This window comes from Dipteris shenzhenensis, chromosome 1 (assembly GCF_047967505.1).
Source record: "Dipteris shenzhenensis isolate YYH24624 ecotype China chromosome 1, Dip_SZ_1.0, whole genome shotgun sequence".
In the NCBI taxonomy this organism is placed as follows: domain Eukaryota; kingdom Viridiplantae; phylum Streptophyta; class Polypodiopsida; order Gleicheniales; family Dipteridaceae; genus Dipteris; species Dipteris shenzhenensis.
Window position 1 is genome coordinate 16,025,988 of NC_141596.1, and position 20,447 is coordinate 16,046,434.

The 20,447-nt window shown below is 42.4% G+C and overlaps 2 protein-coding genes across 2 annotated transcripts; both read right to left on the reverse strand.

Annotated features, from left to right (window-relative positions):
• Positions 1 to 899: 899 nt before the first annotated feature.
• On the reverse strand, positions 900 to 9,117 carry LOC147905448 (Thioredoxin superfamily protein). Its single transcript, XM_087372704.1, has 9 exons — positions 8,821 to 9,117; positions 8,575 to 8,640; positions 3,129 to 3,209; positions 2,858 to 2,911; positions 2,630 to 2,698; positions 1,620 to 1,682; positions 1,451 to 1,533; positions 1,270 to 1,335; positions 900 to 1,172 (listed from the first exon to the last, which is right to left on the reverse strand). Exons 1-9 carry the CDS (start codon positions 9,046 to 9,048, stop codon positions 1,142 to 1,144), a joined length of 741 nt encoding a protein of 246 aa, XP_087228830.1. The 5' UTR covers positions 9,049 to 9,117; the 3' UTR covers positions 900 to 1,141.
• A 5,750-nt stretch (positions 9,118 to 14,867) lies between these two features.
• On the reverse strand, positions 14,868 to 18,978 carry LOC147905449 (pentatricopeptide repeat-containing protein At3g16610-like). The gene has a single exon (XM_087372681.1). It carries the CDS (start codon positions 18,638 to 18,640, stop codon positions 16,205 to 16,207), a length of 2,436 nt encoding a protein of 811 aa, XP_087228807.1. The 5' UTR covers positions 18,641 to 18,978; the 3' UTR covers positions 14,868 to 16,204.
• Positions 18,979 to 20,447: the final 1,469 nt, after the last annotated feature.

The following is a 20,447-nucleotide window of genomic DNA, read 5'->3' on the forward strand; positions in this document are numbered from 1 at the left end:
CTATCACTTCTTACGAGCATGCACTACTCATTATCTATAATGGTCTTGAGCGATGAGCCTCCCCTAATGGCTTCACTTGCTTTCTGCGTGGAGGGAGGTCTAGCGTAGTTGATTATATCTTGGGATCCGCTGCCTTCACATCACACATCCTAGACTTCTCCATTTCACCACCACCACCTGAGACAGTTCACACACATTTCTTCAATATCACTACTTCCCGCCTTGCTCTACCACTCACCACACCACCCTCCTACACTACCTATCACGACATACACTTTGAAGGTGGATGCGGGTGATGATGATGATGAGGATGGAGGCCCCACCTTGATACTGTACTAGCCTTCGTTATCGCTTTGTTGTCCACACCGAGTCCACTCTTGTTGAAGTGTGTGTTAACGTCCTCTAGAGTAAGTTGCTTTGGAATCATGTAATCTTTCTTGTTTCTCCCTTCATCCTTTTCTGTGTCATTCTCTCGCTCGCCTCTCCCCATCTTGTCATGCTTATGCAAAACCTTTTCTTCGTTTTTCGTTTAAGCAAAAGGGTAAAAAAGCTAACACCCATGATAAGCCTCAGGGGCAAGACGATAACAAATAAATAGCAGGATGGCCAATGCCAACTCGTGAGTTGAGAGGCATTCTGCCAGGGAAATGTATCTCTCTAAGACCAGTGGGCATGATGTTTTACAAAAAATAATGGTCAACGTTAAAGCTGGTCGAATCCAAATTGTGCATGTGAGGGCATCAAAGCAATCTTCAATGTGACCATGAGGAGTTCAAAGAATGTGCCAGGGAAATGAATATATCTCTTAAGCTAGAGGGCATTAGAAACACTAATAGCCATAAAAATGGATAGAGAGGAGCAAGAACTGAAGTGAAATTCATATTATGTCAAGTCTCCAAAATGCTGATAGAAACTCAATAAGAGCAAAATATCACCAGAGACGCCGTTTGGCGAATCGCCCAAATAACTACTAATCGCATTGGAATTTATCGCTTTAATCGCTAATTGTAAATTTTAATGCGCATTGAAACCTTCCACTCATGGGAAAGGGCTTACAGATCCAACATAGACATGAAAACGGCCATCACAGATTGAGACTTTCATTTACAGTCCTCATCCAAAAGACCAATATGATCTAGATTCATGGGTGCCACTTGATGCTGCATCCAAGACTGTTGAAACCCACAAACAATTCGAAAATCAGCAGCCAAAGCACATAAATGTACACCTCTTAAACAGCCAGGTAGGTATTGAGTTTTAAAAGACTACCTTGGTCTCTGCACTGTGCTTACCGGCCGCCCAGACAACACACAGTCTAAAGCATTCCTTATGTCTCTGAAACATACCAATACATGTAAGTCCATTTTGTTTTCCTTCATGTATGCTAGTACATGTCTAGAAATAGTGCACGAGTTTTCTAAAGCATAATTTGTTGCACAAAATAACAAACCTGCCAGTGATAGGCCGGTTGCTATTTGGCCTTGAATCGTCAAATTGGCCATGATAGGCAAGTTCAAATAGCCGCCTTCCATCCTTTTAAAATTCAATGAAGTGGCAATTGATGAACAGCTTGCTATAAAAGTACATACACCCAAAAACCAAACACTCCTATGATTTACCTTCTTGAAAAGGAAAAAGTCAGGTGTGCATGCTGCACCAAATGCTTTTGCAACGTCCTGAGTCTGCAAATAAACATCAGGAATTCAGCACAACTCCACAGGTCTTGGATTTCAGATATCAAGAGGAGGAAAACTTTAATTAAAATATAATGGGCTTTTAAAATTCCTTGAACCATTTACAATTGTCTTCAAATTCCACGCTCAAGAAGTTCACAAATTTGAAGATCAACAATGGATGAACAAGAGCGGTCTCTTCCTCAGCAAGATGAAAGCAGGGCCAAAATCACAATAGTCTTCAAGTGCTAATGTGAACAAGAAGAAGAGGGGGTGAAACCCCTACTTGTAGTGGGGGAGGGATCCCCCACCTTCGCCACCCATGTAATCACCTTGGGTCAGCCCCCAATGCCCCATGCCCCCAACCGGCCTTGATAAGATCAGGCAACCTAAAGGCTGACTTGGGACAACCAGGGGGCCAACTTTCTGGAGTTGAGAAGTGTTGCAGTCTGGACCATATAGATGCTGCATTCACATGGCTGATCTCTGGATCTGCCATGTTCCCTCAGATCATTCTCATTGGCTTCTTCGGGGGCATTAAAGATTGAGCAACTAAGGACTGAGTGAGTACCCAGAGGGTGGAGCATTAAACTCCAACCACTCCCCTAATAAGAGTTTGATGGTCTGATTCCAAGAAGCTGTTCGGTCATGTATCCTTTACCTCCAGCTGCAATTTGCCCTCTCTTGCTCCGTCACTGCCTGAACTAAACCCCAAGCTGGGCAGGCGTGGGGATCAGCCCATGCTGGAGTTAAAAAGTAGTTGCTACCGCTGTTGGAGAGAGAGGTAGAAGAGCAGATGGAAGAGTGGAGGTGCAGAGGTGTAGCAGAGGTGGAACAATAGGAGGGCTGAGTAAAAGGTGGAGAGAAGGTCAAGCAGGCATGAGCAGAAGTGGAGTGGATGGATGGAGAGAGAGAGAGAGAGAGAGAGAGAGAGAGAGAGAGAGAGAGAGAATCACCTCATCATATAGATAAGGAAATGGATATCCCAGCGTTCTTGCTTCTTCAGTCATGAACTCTGGTCCATCCTGCTCATGCCCCACCATTCCAACGTGAGAAAGATTTCAGTCATCATTTTCAGTCATCATCCAGAAAATCAGAGGCACTATAAGCTATATCCACATAAACTATTTTTGAGGCATGAAGAAATCTGACAAACAGGAAGAAGTAGCATGAGAGTAAAGAACCTGAGGATGTGTTTTGATTGAGTTTGAGGAAATTGCCACAACACCAAGCCCTTGCTGTAATATACAATGCAAATGCAATAAACATCCTAATATCAATCCATTATTCATCTATACCAAGCCTATAGAAGGCATGTTATGAAAAGAAATATGCCAATAAAACAAGGTGATTTCTCAGGGTATAACAAACAAAAGGCCATCTAATTGAGCATCAACTCTGGCATGCCATAGCATAAACATTAAAAGAAACTATCTGAAAGAGAAGCGAACATACTGGAATGTATTCGTTGGCCAATTTCACAAGATCAGGCTTCAAATGCACAACGAAAGGACAGTGATTACAGATAAACATGACCTGCATAGAATCAGGATGTACATTAGAGATAGCCAGTTTTGTTCAACCCCTTTAAGAAAAGAAGTTATTTGTAAAACCAAACAACCTTCCTATGTCATGCATGGTATCAAAACCGACATTTCTTCTACTTGACAGGTGGTGTGAAATGACTTTTAAGATTATGACAAGCCATCCTACCTTGCCTGACAAAGAATTCCTACCTTGCCTGAAAGAATTCCAAGGAGGGTATTCTGTTTAATAAATTGTTGTTTTCTTGGGTCCAAAAATGTAAAAAATATGTTCAACATATATATAGTAATAATTTCATAAAGCAAATTGTAATTTCAATTTCGGTCTCCACATCAAATTTGAAGTAAGACTGTCCACATGTCTTCCAAGACCCATGATTTCTTCAAAGGAATCTATGTATTATCCAAACGATTGGAATTTGATGCTTTTCACAATTGCAACCTATGGATTGAAATGCTATGTACACGCTCCATGTTATGTCCCAAAAGTTTGTGACTGGGAGCAAACATAGATTGTGGTTTTAAGGAACCACATCCATGTGGCTTTTAAGTGATTGTGATGTGAAGCAACAGAGATTAACTTTGATTTGAAGAGTCAGGGCTTGTGCAAGGCTCTTCAGAATTGCCGACAGGGTTTTTGGTGTGACAAAAGGTGAAGAGCAGAGCTAACAGATGAGATCATCACTTTTTGCAGAGGGCTTGCCTGAATCAAGAACCCAGTTGGACAATCAACAATGTCTATTCCAAAAGGCCAGAACATGTGGCTGCAATCTCCTACAAGCTGCCTAGGGTCAAACTATTAAATAGCAAGCGAATGGCCACAAGAGGGTTATGTGATTCTGCATGTAGCAAAGTGACCATGAACTGCAACAGGAGCAGAGCATGCTCAAGAAAAGTGGCTGCCAGGGTTTTGATTTAAGGTTTACTACAACCAAGATTTTCCTTAAATTAGATTAGACTTTTTTGTACTTATCTTCTTGTACATTGCTCCTAGATGCTAGGAAAGAGTACTATAGAATTGGCCTCTATGTGTCTACATTTGTGTAAGTAATGTTCTTTATGTCATACCATGCCTAACCACATCAAGAAACAAGATGGCACCAGTATGGCAAAATAATATCATCCCAAGCTTATCGCTGGGAGAAATGGAAGCCTTCTTGTGGCTACTCCAAGTTGGTTTTGTCTCGTAGTCTTCGTTTCCTCCGGTTGTTATCAACGTTCTTCCAGTCCTTGCTTTTTCCTCTCGTGTTGGGTTAGTTACTTTACGTTGCATAATATTTACTCTTCGGCTTCTATAAATGAAATGAGAGGTGGTTTGGTATCTTTGTCCTCCATGGTTTTTCGGTGATGGTTTGTGTGGGTTTCTTTTTTGGTTGTTATCAACGTATTCTAGTCTGCCTTGCTTTTTTCTCTCTTGTGTTGGGTTAGTTACTTTACATTACATAATGTTTTACTCTTTGGCTTCTATAAATCAAATGAGAGGCAGTTTGGTATCTTTGTCCTACATGGTTTTTCGGTGATAGTTTGTGTGGCTTTCTTTTTTACTTGATCTTTTGAGTTTAGAAGTTAAGGCAATCTGGTGGATTGTCACTTTTTGTTCATGGAGTTACTCCTTGCTTGGTCTCGCCTGACTGCTTGTTGCAACAAGGCAGCTTTGGCAAACTTATAGTTACCTCAACTGGTAAAGTAGCTTTCTCACTTTAAGCATTAGTGAAATCTCTCCAAGAGGCTCTTTCTTGCACTATCCCTTCAACACGATTCATTATGTTGGCTTCTGTAGCATGTCTTGAGCTTCTCAATCTAGTAAGCTCGTATGATTCTCTTTTTCAGTATTAATTTTTATGATTTTTGACAAGATCACATGCTTGGCTTCCTTCCTAGGCTTTGACAATCACTAGGAGCAACATTTGGGTCATCGATAAGCTCTAACATTCATCGTTTGGATCATAGTAGTAGAAGTGATGTTTTAGGCAAGCAAGTGCTTCTCATTCTAAAGATAGTTTATTTGATTGGTAGAGTGGATAAGAGTGTTGCGACAATTATATTTCTTACATCACTTACCGCAGATATTATAATGCGACAATTATATTTCTACGTCACTTACTGCAGATATTATAATATACTCATGTTGACTAAGGAGAAGTATTATATAAGACCACACCAGACGCGACGAGGATTCTAGTAAGTGCTTTTTAGTTGGACCCATGTTTTGGCAAGCTAGATGGTTGGAATTGTGGGTGATTCCATGGCATGTATTTTTATTAAGATGTATGTATATCAAGCATAATTACGTTGGGATTAGTTGTTACTAACACAATCCGTTTCTTGAGTACAGATAATGAGTTACATAACAAGGAATGAAGATAGTGAAGATAATTTGGATTGGGCAAAATATTGAATAATTGATAAAGGCCATGGTCCCAATATTGTAAAATAATGAGCTAATTTACCTCATTATTTTGGATGAGAGCACGTTAAGCCTTAAAATATTTGGAGCCCATAAAGCTATGTTAAGCAAACCCTCTAATTGTGAACTAGGGATGCTATTGATGTACTATTAATGCCTCTTTTTGCTTTTCAACTAGATATAAAAAATACTCTAGATGGAAAGAAAGAGCCACCATCTAGAGGGGACCCATGCTGCACCGCTCTTTACTTTGCTTTGTTCCTTTGTTCATGATTTTGGTGATTCATAAATGGTTAATTTTCAGTTTCATGATGATGGTATCAAGGCTGATTGAGAGGGGAGGGGGGGGCGGGGCGAAGAGAGAGAAGGGGAGGGGGGGGGGGGGCGGAGAGAGAGAGAGAGAGAGAGAGAGATTACCTCTTTGACTGTGCAAACAAAATGAACAAAAAAGAAGAGCTCAGTCAGGCAATTAAGCCTCCCAGGTGAGAATCTCACTTGGAAATTCTACTTAAACAAAACTGGTGAACGTGCAGCTTTATGTGAAAACCAATCAGCTAGTCCCATACATCAAAATTCGCAGTTAATATATGCTCTAAGGTAAACGACAATGGGACAAAGTGGGTTCTACAAACTTTAGCAATAGCCCGCACGACACTGGGCAGACTGCAGCTACACCGTTCCGCAATTACTACAACAAGGGCTTCAGCCTTCTACCAAGTGCCTTTGGTTTCTGCAGAGTCCAAGCTGCACATCTACGCAGAGACCGGACTCCGCGCCAACGTCTCAAGAATGAGCGCATAGACTACATTGGCTTAATTGGCAACTTTTTCACGGGATCTTTACCTGCAAGCATTGGTATGCTGTCCTAGCTCGATGTGTGAGCAATTATCTCAGCAGCACTCTTCTGGCCTCAACCGCAGTTGGGATCGGATACAACTTGACAAGTATGCTTCACTTGTACTTACAAGTTTTCAAACAATGGTAGGCGCTCCATGAATGGATTCTAAGTCGGTCTCAGGCATAGCCAGAAGAGAAGTCACTGTGAAAGTGCAGCGAATACGGGAGCAAAAACTCAAAGCAGAATATGCAAACTGAAACAGCATAGAAAAGCGACTGAAAACAGAAGGAAATGCAGAAGAGATAATTGTTGAGAAAACCTCCACGATAAGTTGTACAAGAGTAGCAAGGGGTGGATCCCAGGCAGAATCTGACCGACCGCCCTGGGTTGACCCAACCTGGACAGGTCAGTTGACCCGAACTTGGTCAGGCCTCTAGTTGACCACTAACTGGCCTGGTTACTATCCCATATTATGGTCTATACCAGCCTAAACCAGCCTGCTAACACCGCCTCTAGCCCTGGCAAAGTGCCCTCGCTAGACTGAAAACACAGTGAAAAAGGACTAAAACACTACACCTCTCTTTGGGCAGGCACACCCACATAACAGCCCTCACTATATAATATACATACAAGAGATGGCCTCTACCCCCCCCCCTCTCAGCTCCTGGATGTAGAATCAACCTCAGGAGCTCAACGATGCACTAAGTAGCAACTCAGGAGGGTTCTACTGGCTTCCGTGGCATCAAAACATAATTCACATGCAAGGGCAAGCTCCCTTCTGATGCCTTTCTCCGCACAATATCTTTCAAGAGCATGGGCACAGAATTTGCCTCTTTTGTCAGCCCAAAGAGCCTTCACAGGCAGCCCAGATTCCTTCTCCCACCAGATCACACAATTCGCGGAACTAGGTAAACGCTAGATCCTTTCGGACCACTAAATACACCCAGGTGAATCTACTGCAATCATCAACCAGCAGCATTTCGTGAAGCCTTCTGACCCAGAAGCCTTTGAAAGTAAGCTGCTCTGAAAATCTGATACTTTTTCTAAGTTCTTAAGTAGAATGAACTAAATGTTCAAGGTTGACCAGTCTCTGGCAGTGAAAATGCTCTGGGATTCTTTTTTTCTAAGAGGGCAGCCCATAGGGAATTCACAAGTGCGAGGGAAGGTGGCTCAATACAGATTCGAACAAAGAGCACTATGTAATCGCACATCGGCCCTAAAATTGCAAAACACAAATGCATATCCACTCAAAGCTCTGCAAAAGATATACCTTATTGAAGACTCTACAATCGCAAATGCTGGACAAGATTCAGCCTTTAGCCTTCATATGAATCGCTCTATGAAAGGGCTATCCAACTGTCAATTGATAAGCTGAGCATCACATCTAGAAAACGCTGAGCCTCCAAATGCAGGACTATCCTGCAATTAGAGGCTGACTTACTGGGTAGGAAATTGGTCATTAGCCTTCCTGTGCCTCTTCATGATCAGCTCACCTTCCTGCAGACTCCTCTGTGGACACCCATACTTCTTCAATTCTACCTCTTCAAACAAAAAGGGCTTGTTTGAATCTGTTCTAATTAATACGTGCATCAGGAAGCCTCTTATCACGTTAATCTCTTGTCCTCCTTACAAATTGCTTTCTCCTGCCTTTCAATTGAGTCAACATGTACAAAGTTTCATTTGAGCAATATATTCTTGGAGTTGATACTTTCTTAACACTGTGCTTCTAATCGAGACCAAAACACTGAGTTGATGAGTTGAGAAGACTTTGAATCCATCACACCATGGTTCTAATGCAACGCGTTCCCTTTCCCTCTGTTCCAGTAGAGTTTGCAGGGCTTTCTTGCTCTTTATATTTTCATTTTAAATACATTTATGGCTACGTGATCTCTTTTGATTCGTTCCTTGTTATAACTAAAACGTAAATGAGATCTACGCGTTAGTTTTGGCGGTTACATGGTGCGCCCATAAACTCCTGCCAATAGTTTCAGAAAATGAGAAGAAAGTTTATAAGTGAGTGCATGGTCCTTAATTAACAAATGTTGGATTCTCTCCTTATTGTCTTTGCAAAGAAAAGTTTCCGAGACAAGGAAATTTAGCTCTTCAACGTACCAGCAGAGCAGGATAAGCATCGAAATCATCAAGCTTCCACGTTTTCCCCGTCAACGGCTCTGGCAACTACACACAAAAATTATCTATAAGCGCCCACCACTTAAAGCTTTTGTTTTTATTTGGTTGTTCTGTCTTCAATTTCGGATTATCTCCGATATGGAACTAAGATTCACCATACGAATGCCAGCTCAAACATGAAGCAAAGGACTCAAAAAACGACCCAATAGCCGGAAAGCGTGTAAGGACCTCGAAATCAGGGGCACGGGAGGGCAAAGGGATTGTTCTCGATTCGGTTCGGGCAGCTCGGACGAAGAGGCGTGGGGGGCGAGGCAATGAGGCATGTTGGGATGAACGGAAGCTGAGGTGCGAGGGGAAGAAGGTAGAGGAAAAGCCATGGGCAAAAGGCAAGAGAGATGTGGAGAGAGGGCAGATGGCCACCTTGCAGGAAGAGCAAAATGCTGGCAAAGCCGGCATGGCTAGAGAGCATGCCACTCAAGAGCCACACATCTCATGGCGAACTTGGTGTGGGTGAATCTCTTTACACATTCCAGGTGAGTTTTTTAATGATGCTCCCACAGACAATGGGTGGGCATCTCGTTTACACACACGCCACCCATGACCAAACCTTGGTTGTTGCGGCTATTGGGCAGTGTATGCCCATGGGTAAGCACAATGGGTAGCTGTTGTCTCATGGGGTGCGTCCATTCAAGCCTACTCCCAACTTCCATTGGTTCACCCTCCAATCCTTTGACAATATGCAGTTGGTTGGCGAAACTTTTAGCAAAATCTCATTTAGAACATCAGACTCTCTATCAGCCAAGGCATAGTTATCCCTCAAAGCTCCCTGAGTTCTCCAGCATGCACATCTAGGATCCCATAAATGAAACCACACTCTAATGCCTTTCCTATAAAGGGACCTTGCCGCCAGCAGCTCAATCCATGCCAGGGCCTTTCCCTAGTAGGTTACCTCCCAGGACCACCATAGGCCTTCCTTCAAACTAGCATCTCCTCTCAACCCCGATCTCCCCTTCCACTTCATTAGGGGATTGCAAGCTTTCCATGCATCCACCAAGCCAACAATTAAATCTGATCTTGAAATTTTAACAGGAAGCCACGAACATAGCTCGTTATACCAAGTCGTCTCCTTCCACACCCCTACCTCTCTGCCTTTAGCATTTTCCAAGAACCATTTACATCAACTCACCCACGGAGCAATACATATAAAACATACGAGGCAACCATTTTCCAAGCAATGAAATGTTTTCAAAATTAATATCCAGGACCCCAAGTCCCCCAGCACCTTTAACACGTCCCATGGGATATAAAGCCACTTCCTGTTATGCCTATCCTCCGCCCAAATGGAAGCCCTCAAGAGCTTCTCTATCTCAAGTCAGTGACATTTCGAAAACACCATATAGTGGCTAGATACATAGTGGAGGCTGCTAGCACATGTTAACCACAATAATCCAGACATACCACCCAGGGACTGCGCCATGCCATGCAAAATTTTCTACCAAATCTTATCCTTGAACCAATCCAACCTCTGTCGTATGGTAAGGCCAACGCATAATGGCGCACCTAGATATTTGACAACCGTGCCTCTATCTATCCACTTAATTAAAAAGGCATCCAACCACACCGATCTTAATCCAGAATTAGTACGAGGCCAACAACAAATTGAACCTAAAACCATGCAAAACTTTTGCATACGCCACATGAATTTTGACTACTATCTCTCGATTCCTAGGTGAGCGCTACCATGTCATCCGCAAATGACTGAGGACAATATTGGTCCCCCAAGAAGAGGACAAGCCCCTTAATATTACCCTCTTGCACACCCTCTCTAATCAGGTGAATCAACGGGATGGTACATACTGTGAACAAGAGAGGTGCTAAGGGGCAACCCTACCTCACAGATCTACAAAGAGGATTGTGACCCACTGCTCCACCAAATCAGGCATAACACCGTTGCGGCATTCTGAAAAAGTGCACCATGCAAACCCCATTTCCAAATCCTAATTTGTTTAGCACATCAAGCATGTAATCCCAAAGAACCCTATCATAAGCCTCATCAAAATCGAACCCCAACAAAACACATTTCTAACCCAAAGTAGCTGCATAATCCAACACTGACAACACATGCAAAATATTATCATAGATATCACGCCCCTTGATGAAACCGTTATGCTCCCTATCCATAACACCCATGCAAATGTCTTTGATTTTGATATCATAGATATCACGTAGGCCTGATGGCCTAACAACGGAGTTCTATGTCACTTTTCGAGGTGTAACTAAGCATGATTTTGTGGAAAGGGCTAATTGGGTGATGTTTACATGCCAGCTATCAAAAGATGTGAACGTAGGCTTAATAAAGCTTTTCCCCAAGAGGCAGAACAAACTTAAGGGGAGAGATTGGAGACCTATTTCTATGTTGAACACCTCATATAAAATCATAGCCAAATCGCTGGCGCGCAGAATCAGAGACATTTGCATTGGCCAAAAGTAAGATAAGTGAGCCGAAATTATCTCAACTAATGAACAAACAAGTAAGGACTAAGCTAAAACAGGGTCAAAGAGTCATAATGTCCAAAAAGAAAAAATGATTTAACAATTCCACCCATATCCAGCGAAAACTGTATAATATAAATAAAAGGGTTACCCATAACTAGAAACATCATAATTTAAATAAAAGGTCACCCATAATTATGTTATCTTCTTTATTCTCCTCAATGGTAGTAAGAACTACAAAGATCATATACATTCTCAAGCTATGGCTCATTAGTTGTCTCTTTCCATGATAGTCTATACTTAAAGGAAAGCATATTCTATGAAAGCAATGATTTTTATCAATGGTGTCACTTTCATATAAGTTTCTCCTAGATAGTTCACCCACTTTCATGTCATGGAAAAATTGTGCATTAAACTATTGCTAAGGGTTTGCCATTATGTGGTGATCGTGCCCCAATGGAGAGCCGAGCTACAAGGCCATGCTATTGCAGCATGGGCATCCTCAAACCTATCTTGAGGGAAGATTGATTGTTGTTGATAAAGATCATTCTTAGTATGCAAACGCATCCATATTGTTCTACTTCCAATGTATAGACCCCCAAGAAATTCCACACCATGTTTAAGCTAGTTAAAGATTTAAAATTTGCAACAAAAATTTTGGTGGGATATGGTTTCAGCAACCCATGGTTTTGGAACATTTGTTTTGTAAAACCATGGTTTGGGAGGCCAACTAAGAGAAGCTAAGGATAAATTAAGAGTTATATGCCTAATTATAGTTCATCATGTGCAAATGAATGGTCTAGATGTGATCCCTAGATGCAGTGGTCACCTTTCAATGATGTGACCTTTAATGAAATCATTTTTGAGTCCTAATAGAAATTTACATAAAAAATGGATTCCCATGCTTATAACTCTTTGCGTAGATCCCAATCTCGTTTGGTGCTCTGTGCAAGAGGCTTACCCATGTACCGACGAGAGTATCTACCCATGAGAACACTGTGTGAGAACTGCCATTGGGGGGCTTACGCTGAACTGTCAAAACCAAGTCATGTGAGAAAGTTTGTGTGCCAAGGATCAAACCTGTAAAATAAAGATGACAACTGAGTGTCGGGCATAGCCAAGAGGTTGTACAAGGTTGATGTATGTGTGTGGAAAACAATGCCAAAAATAATCAACAATGCGTGACTTTACATGGGTGGCATGTGTGTATGCAAGAAGAATGCAATAATCATGAATCCGAGAAAGATCACTCTGCCAAGTGTCACATTGAGGTGTTGAAGTGTCAAATGCCAGGAGAGCTGAACGGGTATCAATGTGTGAATGTGTACACCAATGATAGATCCGATGGGATTAACGCCGCCGGTGGAAACTAATCGGGTAATGTGGCAATGCCTGACTTGGCTTGGTAGACTACACGTCAAATCACAAAATGCAACAAATGAAATTTATCTTAATTCATTTTATTTGCTAGGTGTGCTGCAATGGATTAGGTGGTTTCGATGATGAGGATGCAATGTTACTGGCCCGTGGAAATGTCAGATGGCAGATCTAAGGTGCTCAACGCGTAGGGCGCAATTTGGCGAGCAATTTTGCCTTTTGGAGCACTGCAAAATTCCCTCTAGATCAAAAGATACGGCCCCCGAAAGGACAGCCAATAAGAGAGCAAATGATGAGGTGGCCCAGTGAGTTCATGTGCTCTTACAAAAAGGTGCCTATGAGGCACAATGTGCTAAGGAGGCACATAATGACATCACATTGTGCTGCCGACAATAACTGAGATCATAACATGACTTTCCTAGTATGCTACAATGCAAGGACCAATCACTAATAAGGAGAATTCACCATTTAGGTAAGAAGAGCCAGAAAAACATAACAAAACAGATGCAATTGTGGCCTCTGCCCATGTGGAGGTCTTAACACCAAAGTGAAAGATCACATACCATTAAGTAATGACAAATTCATGCGACAACCCTTTTACATCCAAAATGGAAAGAACCAGATCAAATTATTAGATATTAATGAGAACAAAAAGCAAATTGCTACAAGAAGAGATCGCGAAATTGCATACCCCTGTTCAATGGATTGCTACAACCACCAAGTGAAACAATGGGTGTAAAGAACACTTTTCTGCAAACTCAGGTAAGTGAAGAACCAACCTCTGAGATATTCATAGACACTGAACCATCAACAAGATGGAGGCCACCATAGTCACCTTTTCAGCAATTTGGACGGCAAGAATTGTAGGATGTAAACAACAGGAGAATGAAAGACAAAAGGAGCAGCTGTTTCTGCTCCTTTTTATTCATAACGGCTTGAGATGCAGGATATATTTCTTGCACACCAGTAAATGAATTAATATTGTGAGACAACGGAGGTGATGGACGATCTAGAACATGATGCTACACTGATGGAGATGAGATGCAAACAATGAAAGGTATAACCATACGGTAAAACCTCAATGAACCAAATACAAGTTTCAACCAAGGTTTTAATCCTAAAGTAAAATGAGAGAAGGACATTTCTATGATATGCGTGCGTGTGCATGTGCGTGTGTGGGGAGGATTTCACAAAAGAGAAGTGTGTGTGTGTGTGTGTGTGTGTGGATGTGCATTTGCATGTGTGAGAAACTGAGGCGGAATTACAAGCAACATTAAACAGGGAAATAGCGACAACTCCTTTGTGGAAGCTCTGATCAAGGAACAACCTCATGGCATTTGGTCCACATACAGATCAACAAGATGGTCGAGGTTGTTTGATGCCATTAGGAAGTGGATTGGGTGATTCAATCTGTTTTTTTTGTTCCTGTCACAATAAACAGTCCATAAAACCAGCGTGTTTGATTGTTTTTCCATATTCTTTAGTGGCTAAGTAGAGGCCATATGGGTGTATAGGCTAGCAGAGTTTGGGCTTAATTGAAGCTGTGATGAGGAAGGAAGAAAAAGCTTCAGCTTAACTTTCTATATACAGATGTACTTTCTCTCCTTCTCTTGCTCTCTAAGAATGTCCCCCTGCCAAAATGAGTACGGTCAAAGGAAGGAGCAGAGAGAGGTGGAAATAGGCTTCTCTACCAGCCGTCCCTTGGAGTTAATACTCCACTAGTTCCACCTTTCCTTACTTTACAAACATCAGGTGCCACAGACCCTTTCCCTCTTCATTGAAGTTTGTGGCACCTTAATCCTTACATGACATGCAAGCACCATCGTGCTTGTTTGAGCACATATGCTCCTTCATCATGAAGTCAGTGGATACATTGTCTAAACTAAAACTGTTAAGAGCCATGACAAAATGGTTGAGCCTTTCACTGAAATACACACTTTCAGCCTCAGTAGTCCATGGTACCTTGAAGTTAATGAAACTGTGATGGCTTCTACCATCCACCAAGATATACACATTCTTGTCCAAAATGTCAGGAATGGGAGGGCTTGTGCAATTTCAAGATCCATCAAAGCCACCTCATAAATTAATATCTCAATAGAGTTCACCATCATTTTGAGCAGTTTCCCCAAAATCTTTTTTTCCACAAAGAGAGAGCTCAGCTCAATGCTCTCCCCATCCATGAAGGAATGCTGATTACGACACTATTCCCCCAAATCCTAATTACCACTTGAGGGAATGATTCCCAGAAGGAACAACTTTAGATCCTTCCTACATAACACCTTTACAATCTTGAAGCACTGTAAACGGTGTTGTAGCACTGGCTCTCCAAGCTTCACCTTGTCTTCTTCCTCCTGGGATTCAGTGAGTTCATTGTCTTGACATCAGCACCCCAGGACGCCCTAACTTTGTAACTCGTGTCCATTTCTCACAAGAAAGGTAGCACTGTCCTGTCTCTCTCAGCTGAGAATGAAGGAAAACACAAGTTTTAGCAGTATAGTACCACAAGATAACTTTTGTCTGCCTTGATATAGTTGTCCATCTTGCTTGATAGCTCCCCAAGCTCACTAAAATTCCCTGCAAACTCTTTCTATGACCATCCTGGACTCCCATCGTATTCCATTTATGCAAGACAGCACTTCCTTCCACTGCTTTTGAAAAGCCAATCAAGAGAGCAATACGCTAGATAAAGGCCAACTTAGTGATGCCATGCATTAAAATGTCCGAATGTAGACAATGTGGCTATATGTGTGTGTGCATGGGCCTGGGCGAGGGCAGGGGCGGGGGTGCATATGTGCGTGCACGCACGTGTGGACTCTATGCAATCATCAGGTCTTTGATGATCCCTCTGTGCCAAGTATCATTACTTCTGTGCATCTCTAAGGCCATCATTTTATGATTGTCTACATGCCCGGGATCTGGATTACCCTGATATTTTCCAATGTATGTAGCTGGCTGTCCCCTTCTTGGGGACTGCTCTTTGTAATATAATGTCAACTGGGAAAAAGAAGTATGTGTGTGTGTGTGGAGGTGGATTTTAGCACATCAGTTTTGATGAACAAATAGTTGAAACATTTGAAACAATAGTTGAAACCTCTTAAAGCCAGAAGAACATGTACCCATAGGACCTTGCCCAACAACTTGTCCAGATCCAGACAATCAAAATGGCTCTGTTTGCTGTTTTTTCAATCCACCTCACAAAATATCCCTAGATGAACAAACATATCCCATCCTTGAGAGAAAAATGAAAGTGCTTAGCATCCCATCTATATTGAAGGATATTTGGTGGCATGCTCAGGTCGCATGCCGACAAATCCTAGGGAAATGCCAGCTTCTCACTGTGAATTAACTTACAGTTCTGCCTCTCCATCATCCATGCCACACACATCTGTCAGGTATATCCATCTCATCTTATAAGCTCTCCAATCTCTTCCTTCACTTCAGGGCGAAGTTTCTCTTCAACAGATTATTCATGCACCTGGCCATTAATTTCAATATGGGTGAGAACTAATATGAATATACGATTCCTCTTCCTCTCATGTGCTCTTCCCATGTATCAACAGTGGCATAGATGTGCCATTCCACACACAGACAGCCTCTCAACCATCCATGCCGCACAGCTGTGGCAGACATGTATCCAGCTGCATCCATTCATCACAGAAGCTGTCCAGTTTCTTGTGTGAACTTCCTTTGCATGGGGGTGAAATTTGTTCTAAACAACACATTCGTGCACGTTGCCATTGATTCAAACATAGGTGCACCCCAATGAATATGTGGTGCCATTTTCCTGCCATAACTCCACTCGCCCCTCCCACTTTCCAGTCGCTGCATATATATTCCGTAATAGCACATAAATAGAGACATTCCCTGGTTCCAAGTTGAGCATACATTGTGCGGCATGTTCTGCCAGCTCTATATTGCCATGCATTCTGCAAGCACCAAGTAAAGCTGTCCACACAACAGCATGAGGTTCCATCGGCATTTTGTTGATGTAAGAGACTGCCGCATTCAAGTGCCCTGCACGACCAAGGAGATCTACCACACAAGCATAGTGCTCCTTGGTTGGCATCACCCCAAAGTCTCCATGTATGGAACCAAACCAGTGGCAACCTTTGTCTACTAAGCCTGCATGGCTGCAAGCTGAGAGAATACTTGTTAGCGTAATATGGTCCGGCTTCAGGCTTTCCTGTTTCATTTGCTCAAGCAATTGAAGAGCCTCCTTTGCATCCCCCTGTATAGCATAGCCTGCAATCATTGCATTCCATGAAACGACGTCGTGAGACTCCATGTTGTCAAAGACAAACCGTGCATTCTGAAAATCTCCGCACTTGGCGTACATGTCAACAAGGGCAGTTCCTACACAACAATCCAATTCAAACCCAGTCTCTATGATTTGCGAATGCACCCCTTTGCCATATGTTAAGGCTACCACACCAGCACAAACATTTAGTATGCTGATGAAAGTTACACAGTTTGGCTTTACACATTTCTGTTGCATTTGCTTGAAAAGCTTAATAGCTTCCCCTCCACACCCTCGATGGGCATACCCTGCAATCATTGCATTCCACGAGACCACATCTGGTTGTATGCCTTCTTCCTGCATACATGAAAACAATTGAAGAGCCTTTGATCTGTGTCCATGCTGCATATATCCTGCAATCATTATGTTCCAAGAAACTACATCAGGTTTAGCACCCTCTTGCTGCATTTTTGTAAGGAGCGCAAGAGCGCCCTCAAAGTGGCCATGCTGGGAGTGCACTGCAATCAATGTATTCCAGGAAACATTGTTTGGTTTTACGCCTACCTGTTCCATTTGTTGAAACAGTTTGAGAGCCTCCTCACCCTGCCCAAGGCGAGCAAAACCTGAAATCATTGCAGTCCACGAAATCACATCTGGTTTGATACTTGCCTGTTGCATCTCTTTGAAAAGTTTAAGAGCCAGTTCAACATCCCCATGCTGGGCATATGCTCTAATTACTACAGCCCAAGTGACCGCATCCGGTTTTATGCCTTCCCGCTGCATTTGATTGAAGAGTTTAAAAGCTTCCTTCAAACGGCCATGCTGGGCATATCCAGCAATCATTGTGTTCCATGATACCACATTTGGCTTAAAGCCTTCTTGTTGCATTTGCTCAAAGATTTCAAAAGCTGTCACATCACACCCATGTTGGGCGTAGCCAGCAATAATCACATTCCAGGATGCTACATCAGGCTTGACACCTGACAGTCGCATTTGCCGAAAAAGTTCAACTGCCTCCTTGACAAGACCACACTGCACATATCCTGCTATCATGGTTGTCCACAAGACCACATTTGGTTCAAAAATTTTGTCAAACACAGAGCGTGCACACTCTAAGCTCCCACATTTGATATACATGTTAACGAGAGCAGCCTCCAAAAATGCATCAGACACAATCCCACATTCAATGAGGTATGCATGAACTCTTTTGCCTTCTTGAAGGATTTTAAGGTTGGCACAAGCTTTAAGGGCGCTTATAATGGTGACTTTGTCCGGCCTTGCTTCAACCTTTTGCATCTTGTAAAACAGTTTCAAAGCCACATCACTACGCCCACATTTGGTGTACATGTTAATAAGGGCAGCCTCCACAAAGGTGTCGGTCTCAATCCCACTTTCAGTTATATATGCATGAACTCTTTTGCCTTCATCAAAAACTGAGAGGCTTGCACAAGCTTTAAGAATGCTTGTGATGGTATACTTGTCCGGACTTACTTTGGACTTTTGCATCATGCCGAACAGCTCCAAAGCTTTACTATTATAGCCATGTTCGCAGTAAGCCGCAATCATAGCATTCCAATTAAAGCAATTTAGCGTGGCCATATTATTAAACACATGGCGTGCATCCATTAGACTTCCAAATTTGGAATACATTCGGATGAGGAAGCTGCAAATGAAGGGGTCAAGCTCAAGTCCGGTTTTAATCAAGTGGTTATGCAGTCGTCTGCCCTCCCCCAATGCTTTCAACTTGGCGCACTCTTGTATGAGGCAACCATAAGAGCGACCCTTAATGCCGTGTTGATCCATTTTACCCAGAATGTCCAGGGCCTCTGTTAAACGGTCCTTTTTTACCAGATTCCTCATCGACCTAGGTTTTGCACCGTCACTGAGTGTATCATACGACCTAAAACCACAACAATAGTGGCCTGGACCTTCTTCTTCCATTGCAGGCGGCTCTAAGTTGACCCAAAGAGAATTGCATGTATCGTCTATCCAAATAAAATAGCCTCTCTAGGTGGCCAGGTTTTACATAAATGGAATGCTAAATGGCAATTAATTGTGAAAAGACATTCGCAAAACTACGGTCCTACCAATGCCAAACTGTACCCAGAATCACGCCAGAGTTGTTGTAACTTTCTACCCAGAATCATGCCAGAGCTTTTGTAGCTTTTTAGCTCCAAACATTTGCCAAATATCAAGCCATAGTATAATGGCGAATACCATGAACATGCCGATGCAAAATCGGGTCAAACAAAACCTTCAAGCGATGTAACGACAGTCCTATCTCGGTATTCCATGCTAATGAAAATACAAAAAATAGTTTCAAGCATTTGTATCCATCAACGTGCTTCACTCCCGAGTGACCTTGGTGTGAAAATAGATGGTTACTTGAGAAAGTGGGACATGGGAATAGGCGACTCACCTATTTTGTTTTAACAGGCAGATTACCACATTTTTAATCGTCCAATTAGGTCGAGGGGACGACAGTTTCTTTCTCTTGCGATCTAACAAGCATAAATAGAATTGTTTTATTGTCAATAAAAATAAGGGCATAAAAAGTTTTAGGTGTAAGCATAAGATATTGTAAATTGCCATGCAAGAATTGCTAGCTACCACACTATATAGAGGCATTCGTTGGCATAGCATAATGCCTTGAACGATCATAGTGCAAATAATTGCTTACTTGAGGAAGAGGGGGACCTGGGAAAAAGCAACCTTCCATCCCACACCTATTTTCTAGGCCCTAGAATATGAGAAATAGCTCTCAACCACGCCTCCACCTCTGCAAGGAGCCTGCTCCAAGTCCCATAGGAACTAGCTGGTCCACTATCCCACCGTGCCCAACATATGCGATTCCACTATCCAAGCATGAGGTCATTCTAATGCCAAGTAAGAGGTTACCTCTCAAGCTCCTCCCTACAATAGGGGCAAGCACAAATGAGTTCAAATACCAGCCACTACCACAAACTGAACAAACTCTAAAAAGACTTCGCATCAAAGGGGAACCATCCAATGTTACACATAAGAAGCTACGCATTAAGCATCTAAGTAGCCCCATGTATCTACGATGAAAACACCACCACAAGGTGCCATGTACCAAGCAAGAAGGACTTGGTTGGCCACCAAATACTTACCTACTAGAAAGTTTGGCCAAGTTCCAATACAACACCTTGCACTGCACACTCTCCAAGATTAAGGTGATTTGCTACTCTATCGAGATGTCCATACCCTATTGCCAAGTTCCTAGGTATATCACTTTCTGCTGTGGTGGTATCCAGTGGAGCGAAGGGCTACTCTCCAATCTCAAATCTCCTGAATCTCCAATTGTTATTGTAAGGATATCGAATGACTTAGTCTAGCTAATTCTAGATCTAGAGGCCTCACATTATGTGCCTAAGGTGTCCTTCAACCGCCTCCAGACTCACTATTGAAACCCTCTACAAAAAGGGCCATATCATCTGCAAACTCCGCATCCAACAACTCCTCCTGCTGTTGAATCATAGCCTCATCTTAGTAAGACCCATGGCCTGAGAGAGCAAAAAATATCCCAGCACCTTTGCTATACAAAGAGGAAGAGAAAGACAACAAGAGAGTATGCTAGCCTTGATCAAATCACAAATTATACGTGGTAGAAATCATGGTATGTGTGTTGATATTAAATATATAAATGTAAGATCATTTAATTTGATGGCACATGATAACATAGACAATGCATGTGGCATATTGAGCTACATACACTTCATTAAAAAGT

Excerpts from the sequence above, each read along its gene's own strand:
- LOC147905449 (XM_087372681.1), bottom strand. The coding sequence starts at position 18,640 with ATGGAAGAAGAAGGTCCAGGCCACTATTGTTGTGGTTTTAGGTCGTAT.
- LOC147905448 (XM_087372704.1), bottom strand. The coding sequence starts at position 9,048 with ATGCCGGCTTTGCCAGCATTTTGCTCTTCCTGCAAGGTGGCCATCTGC. Across the intron at positions 1,534-1,619 it reads ACTTTTTCCTTTTCAAGAAG|GATGGAAGGCGGCTATTTGA; the intron begins GTAAATCATAGG and ends GAATTTTAAAAG. Across the intron at positions 1,173-1,269 it reads AGCACAGTGCAGAGACCAAG|TCTTGGATGCAGCATCAAGT; the intron begins GTAGTCTTTTAA and ends GGGTTTCAACAG.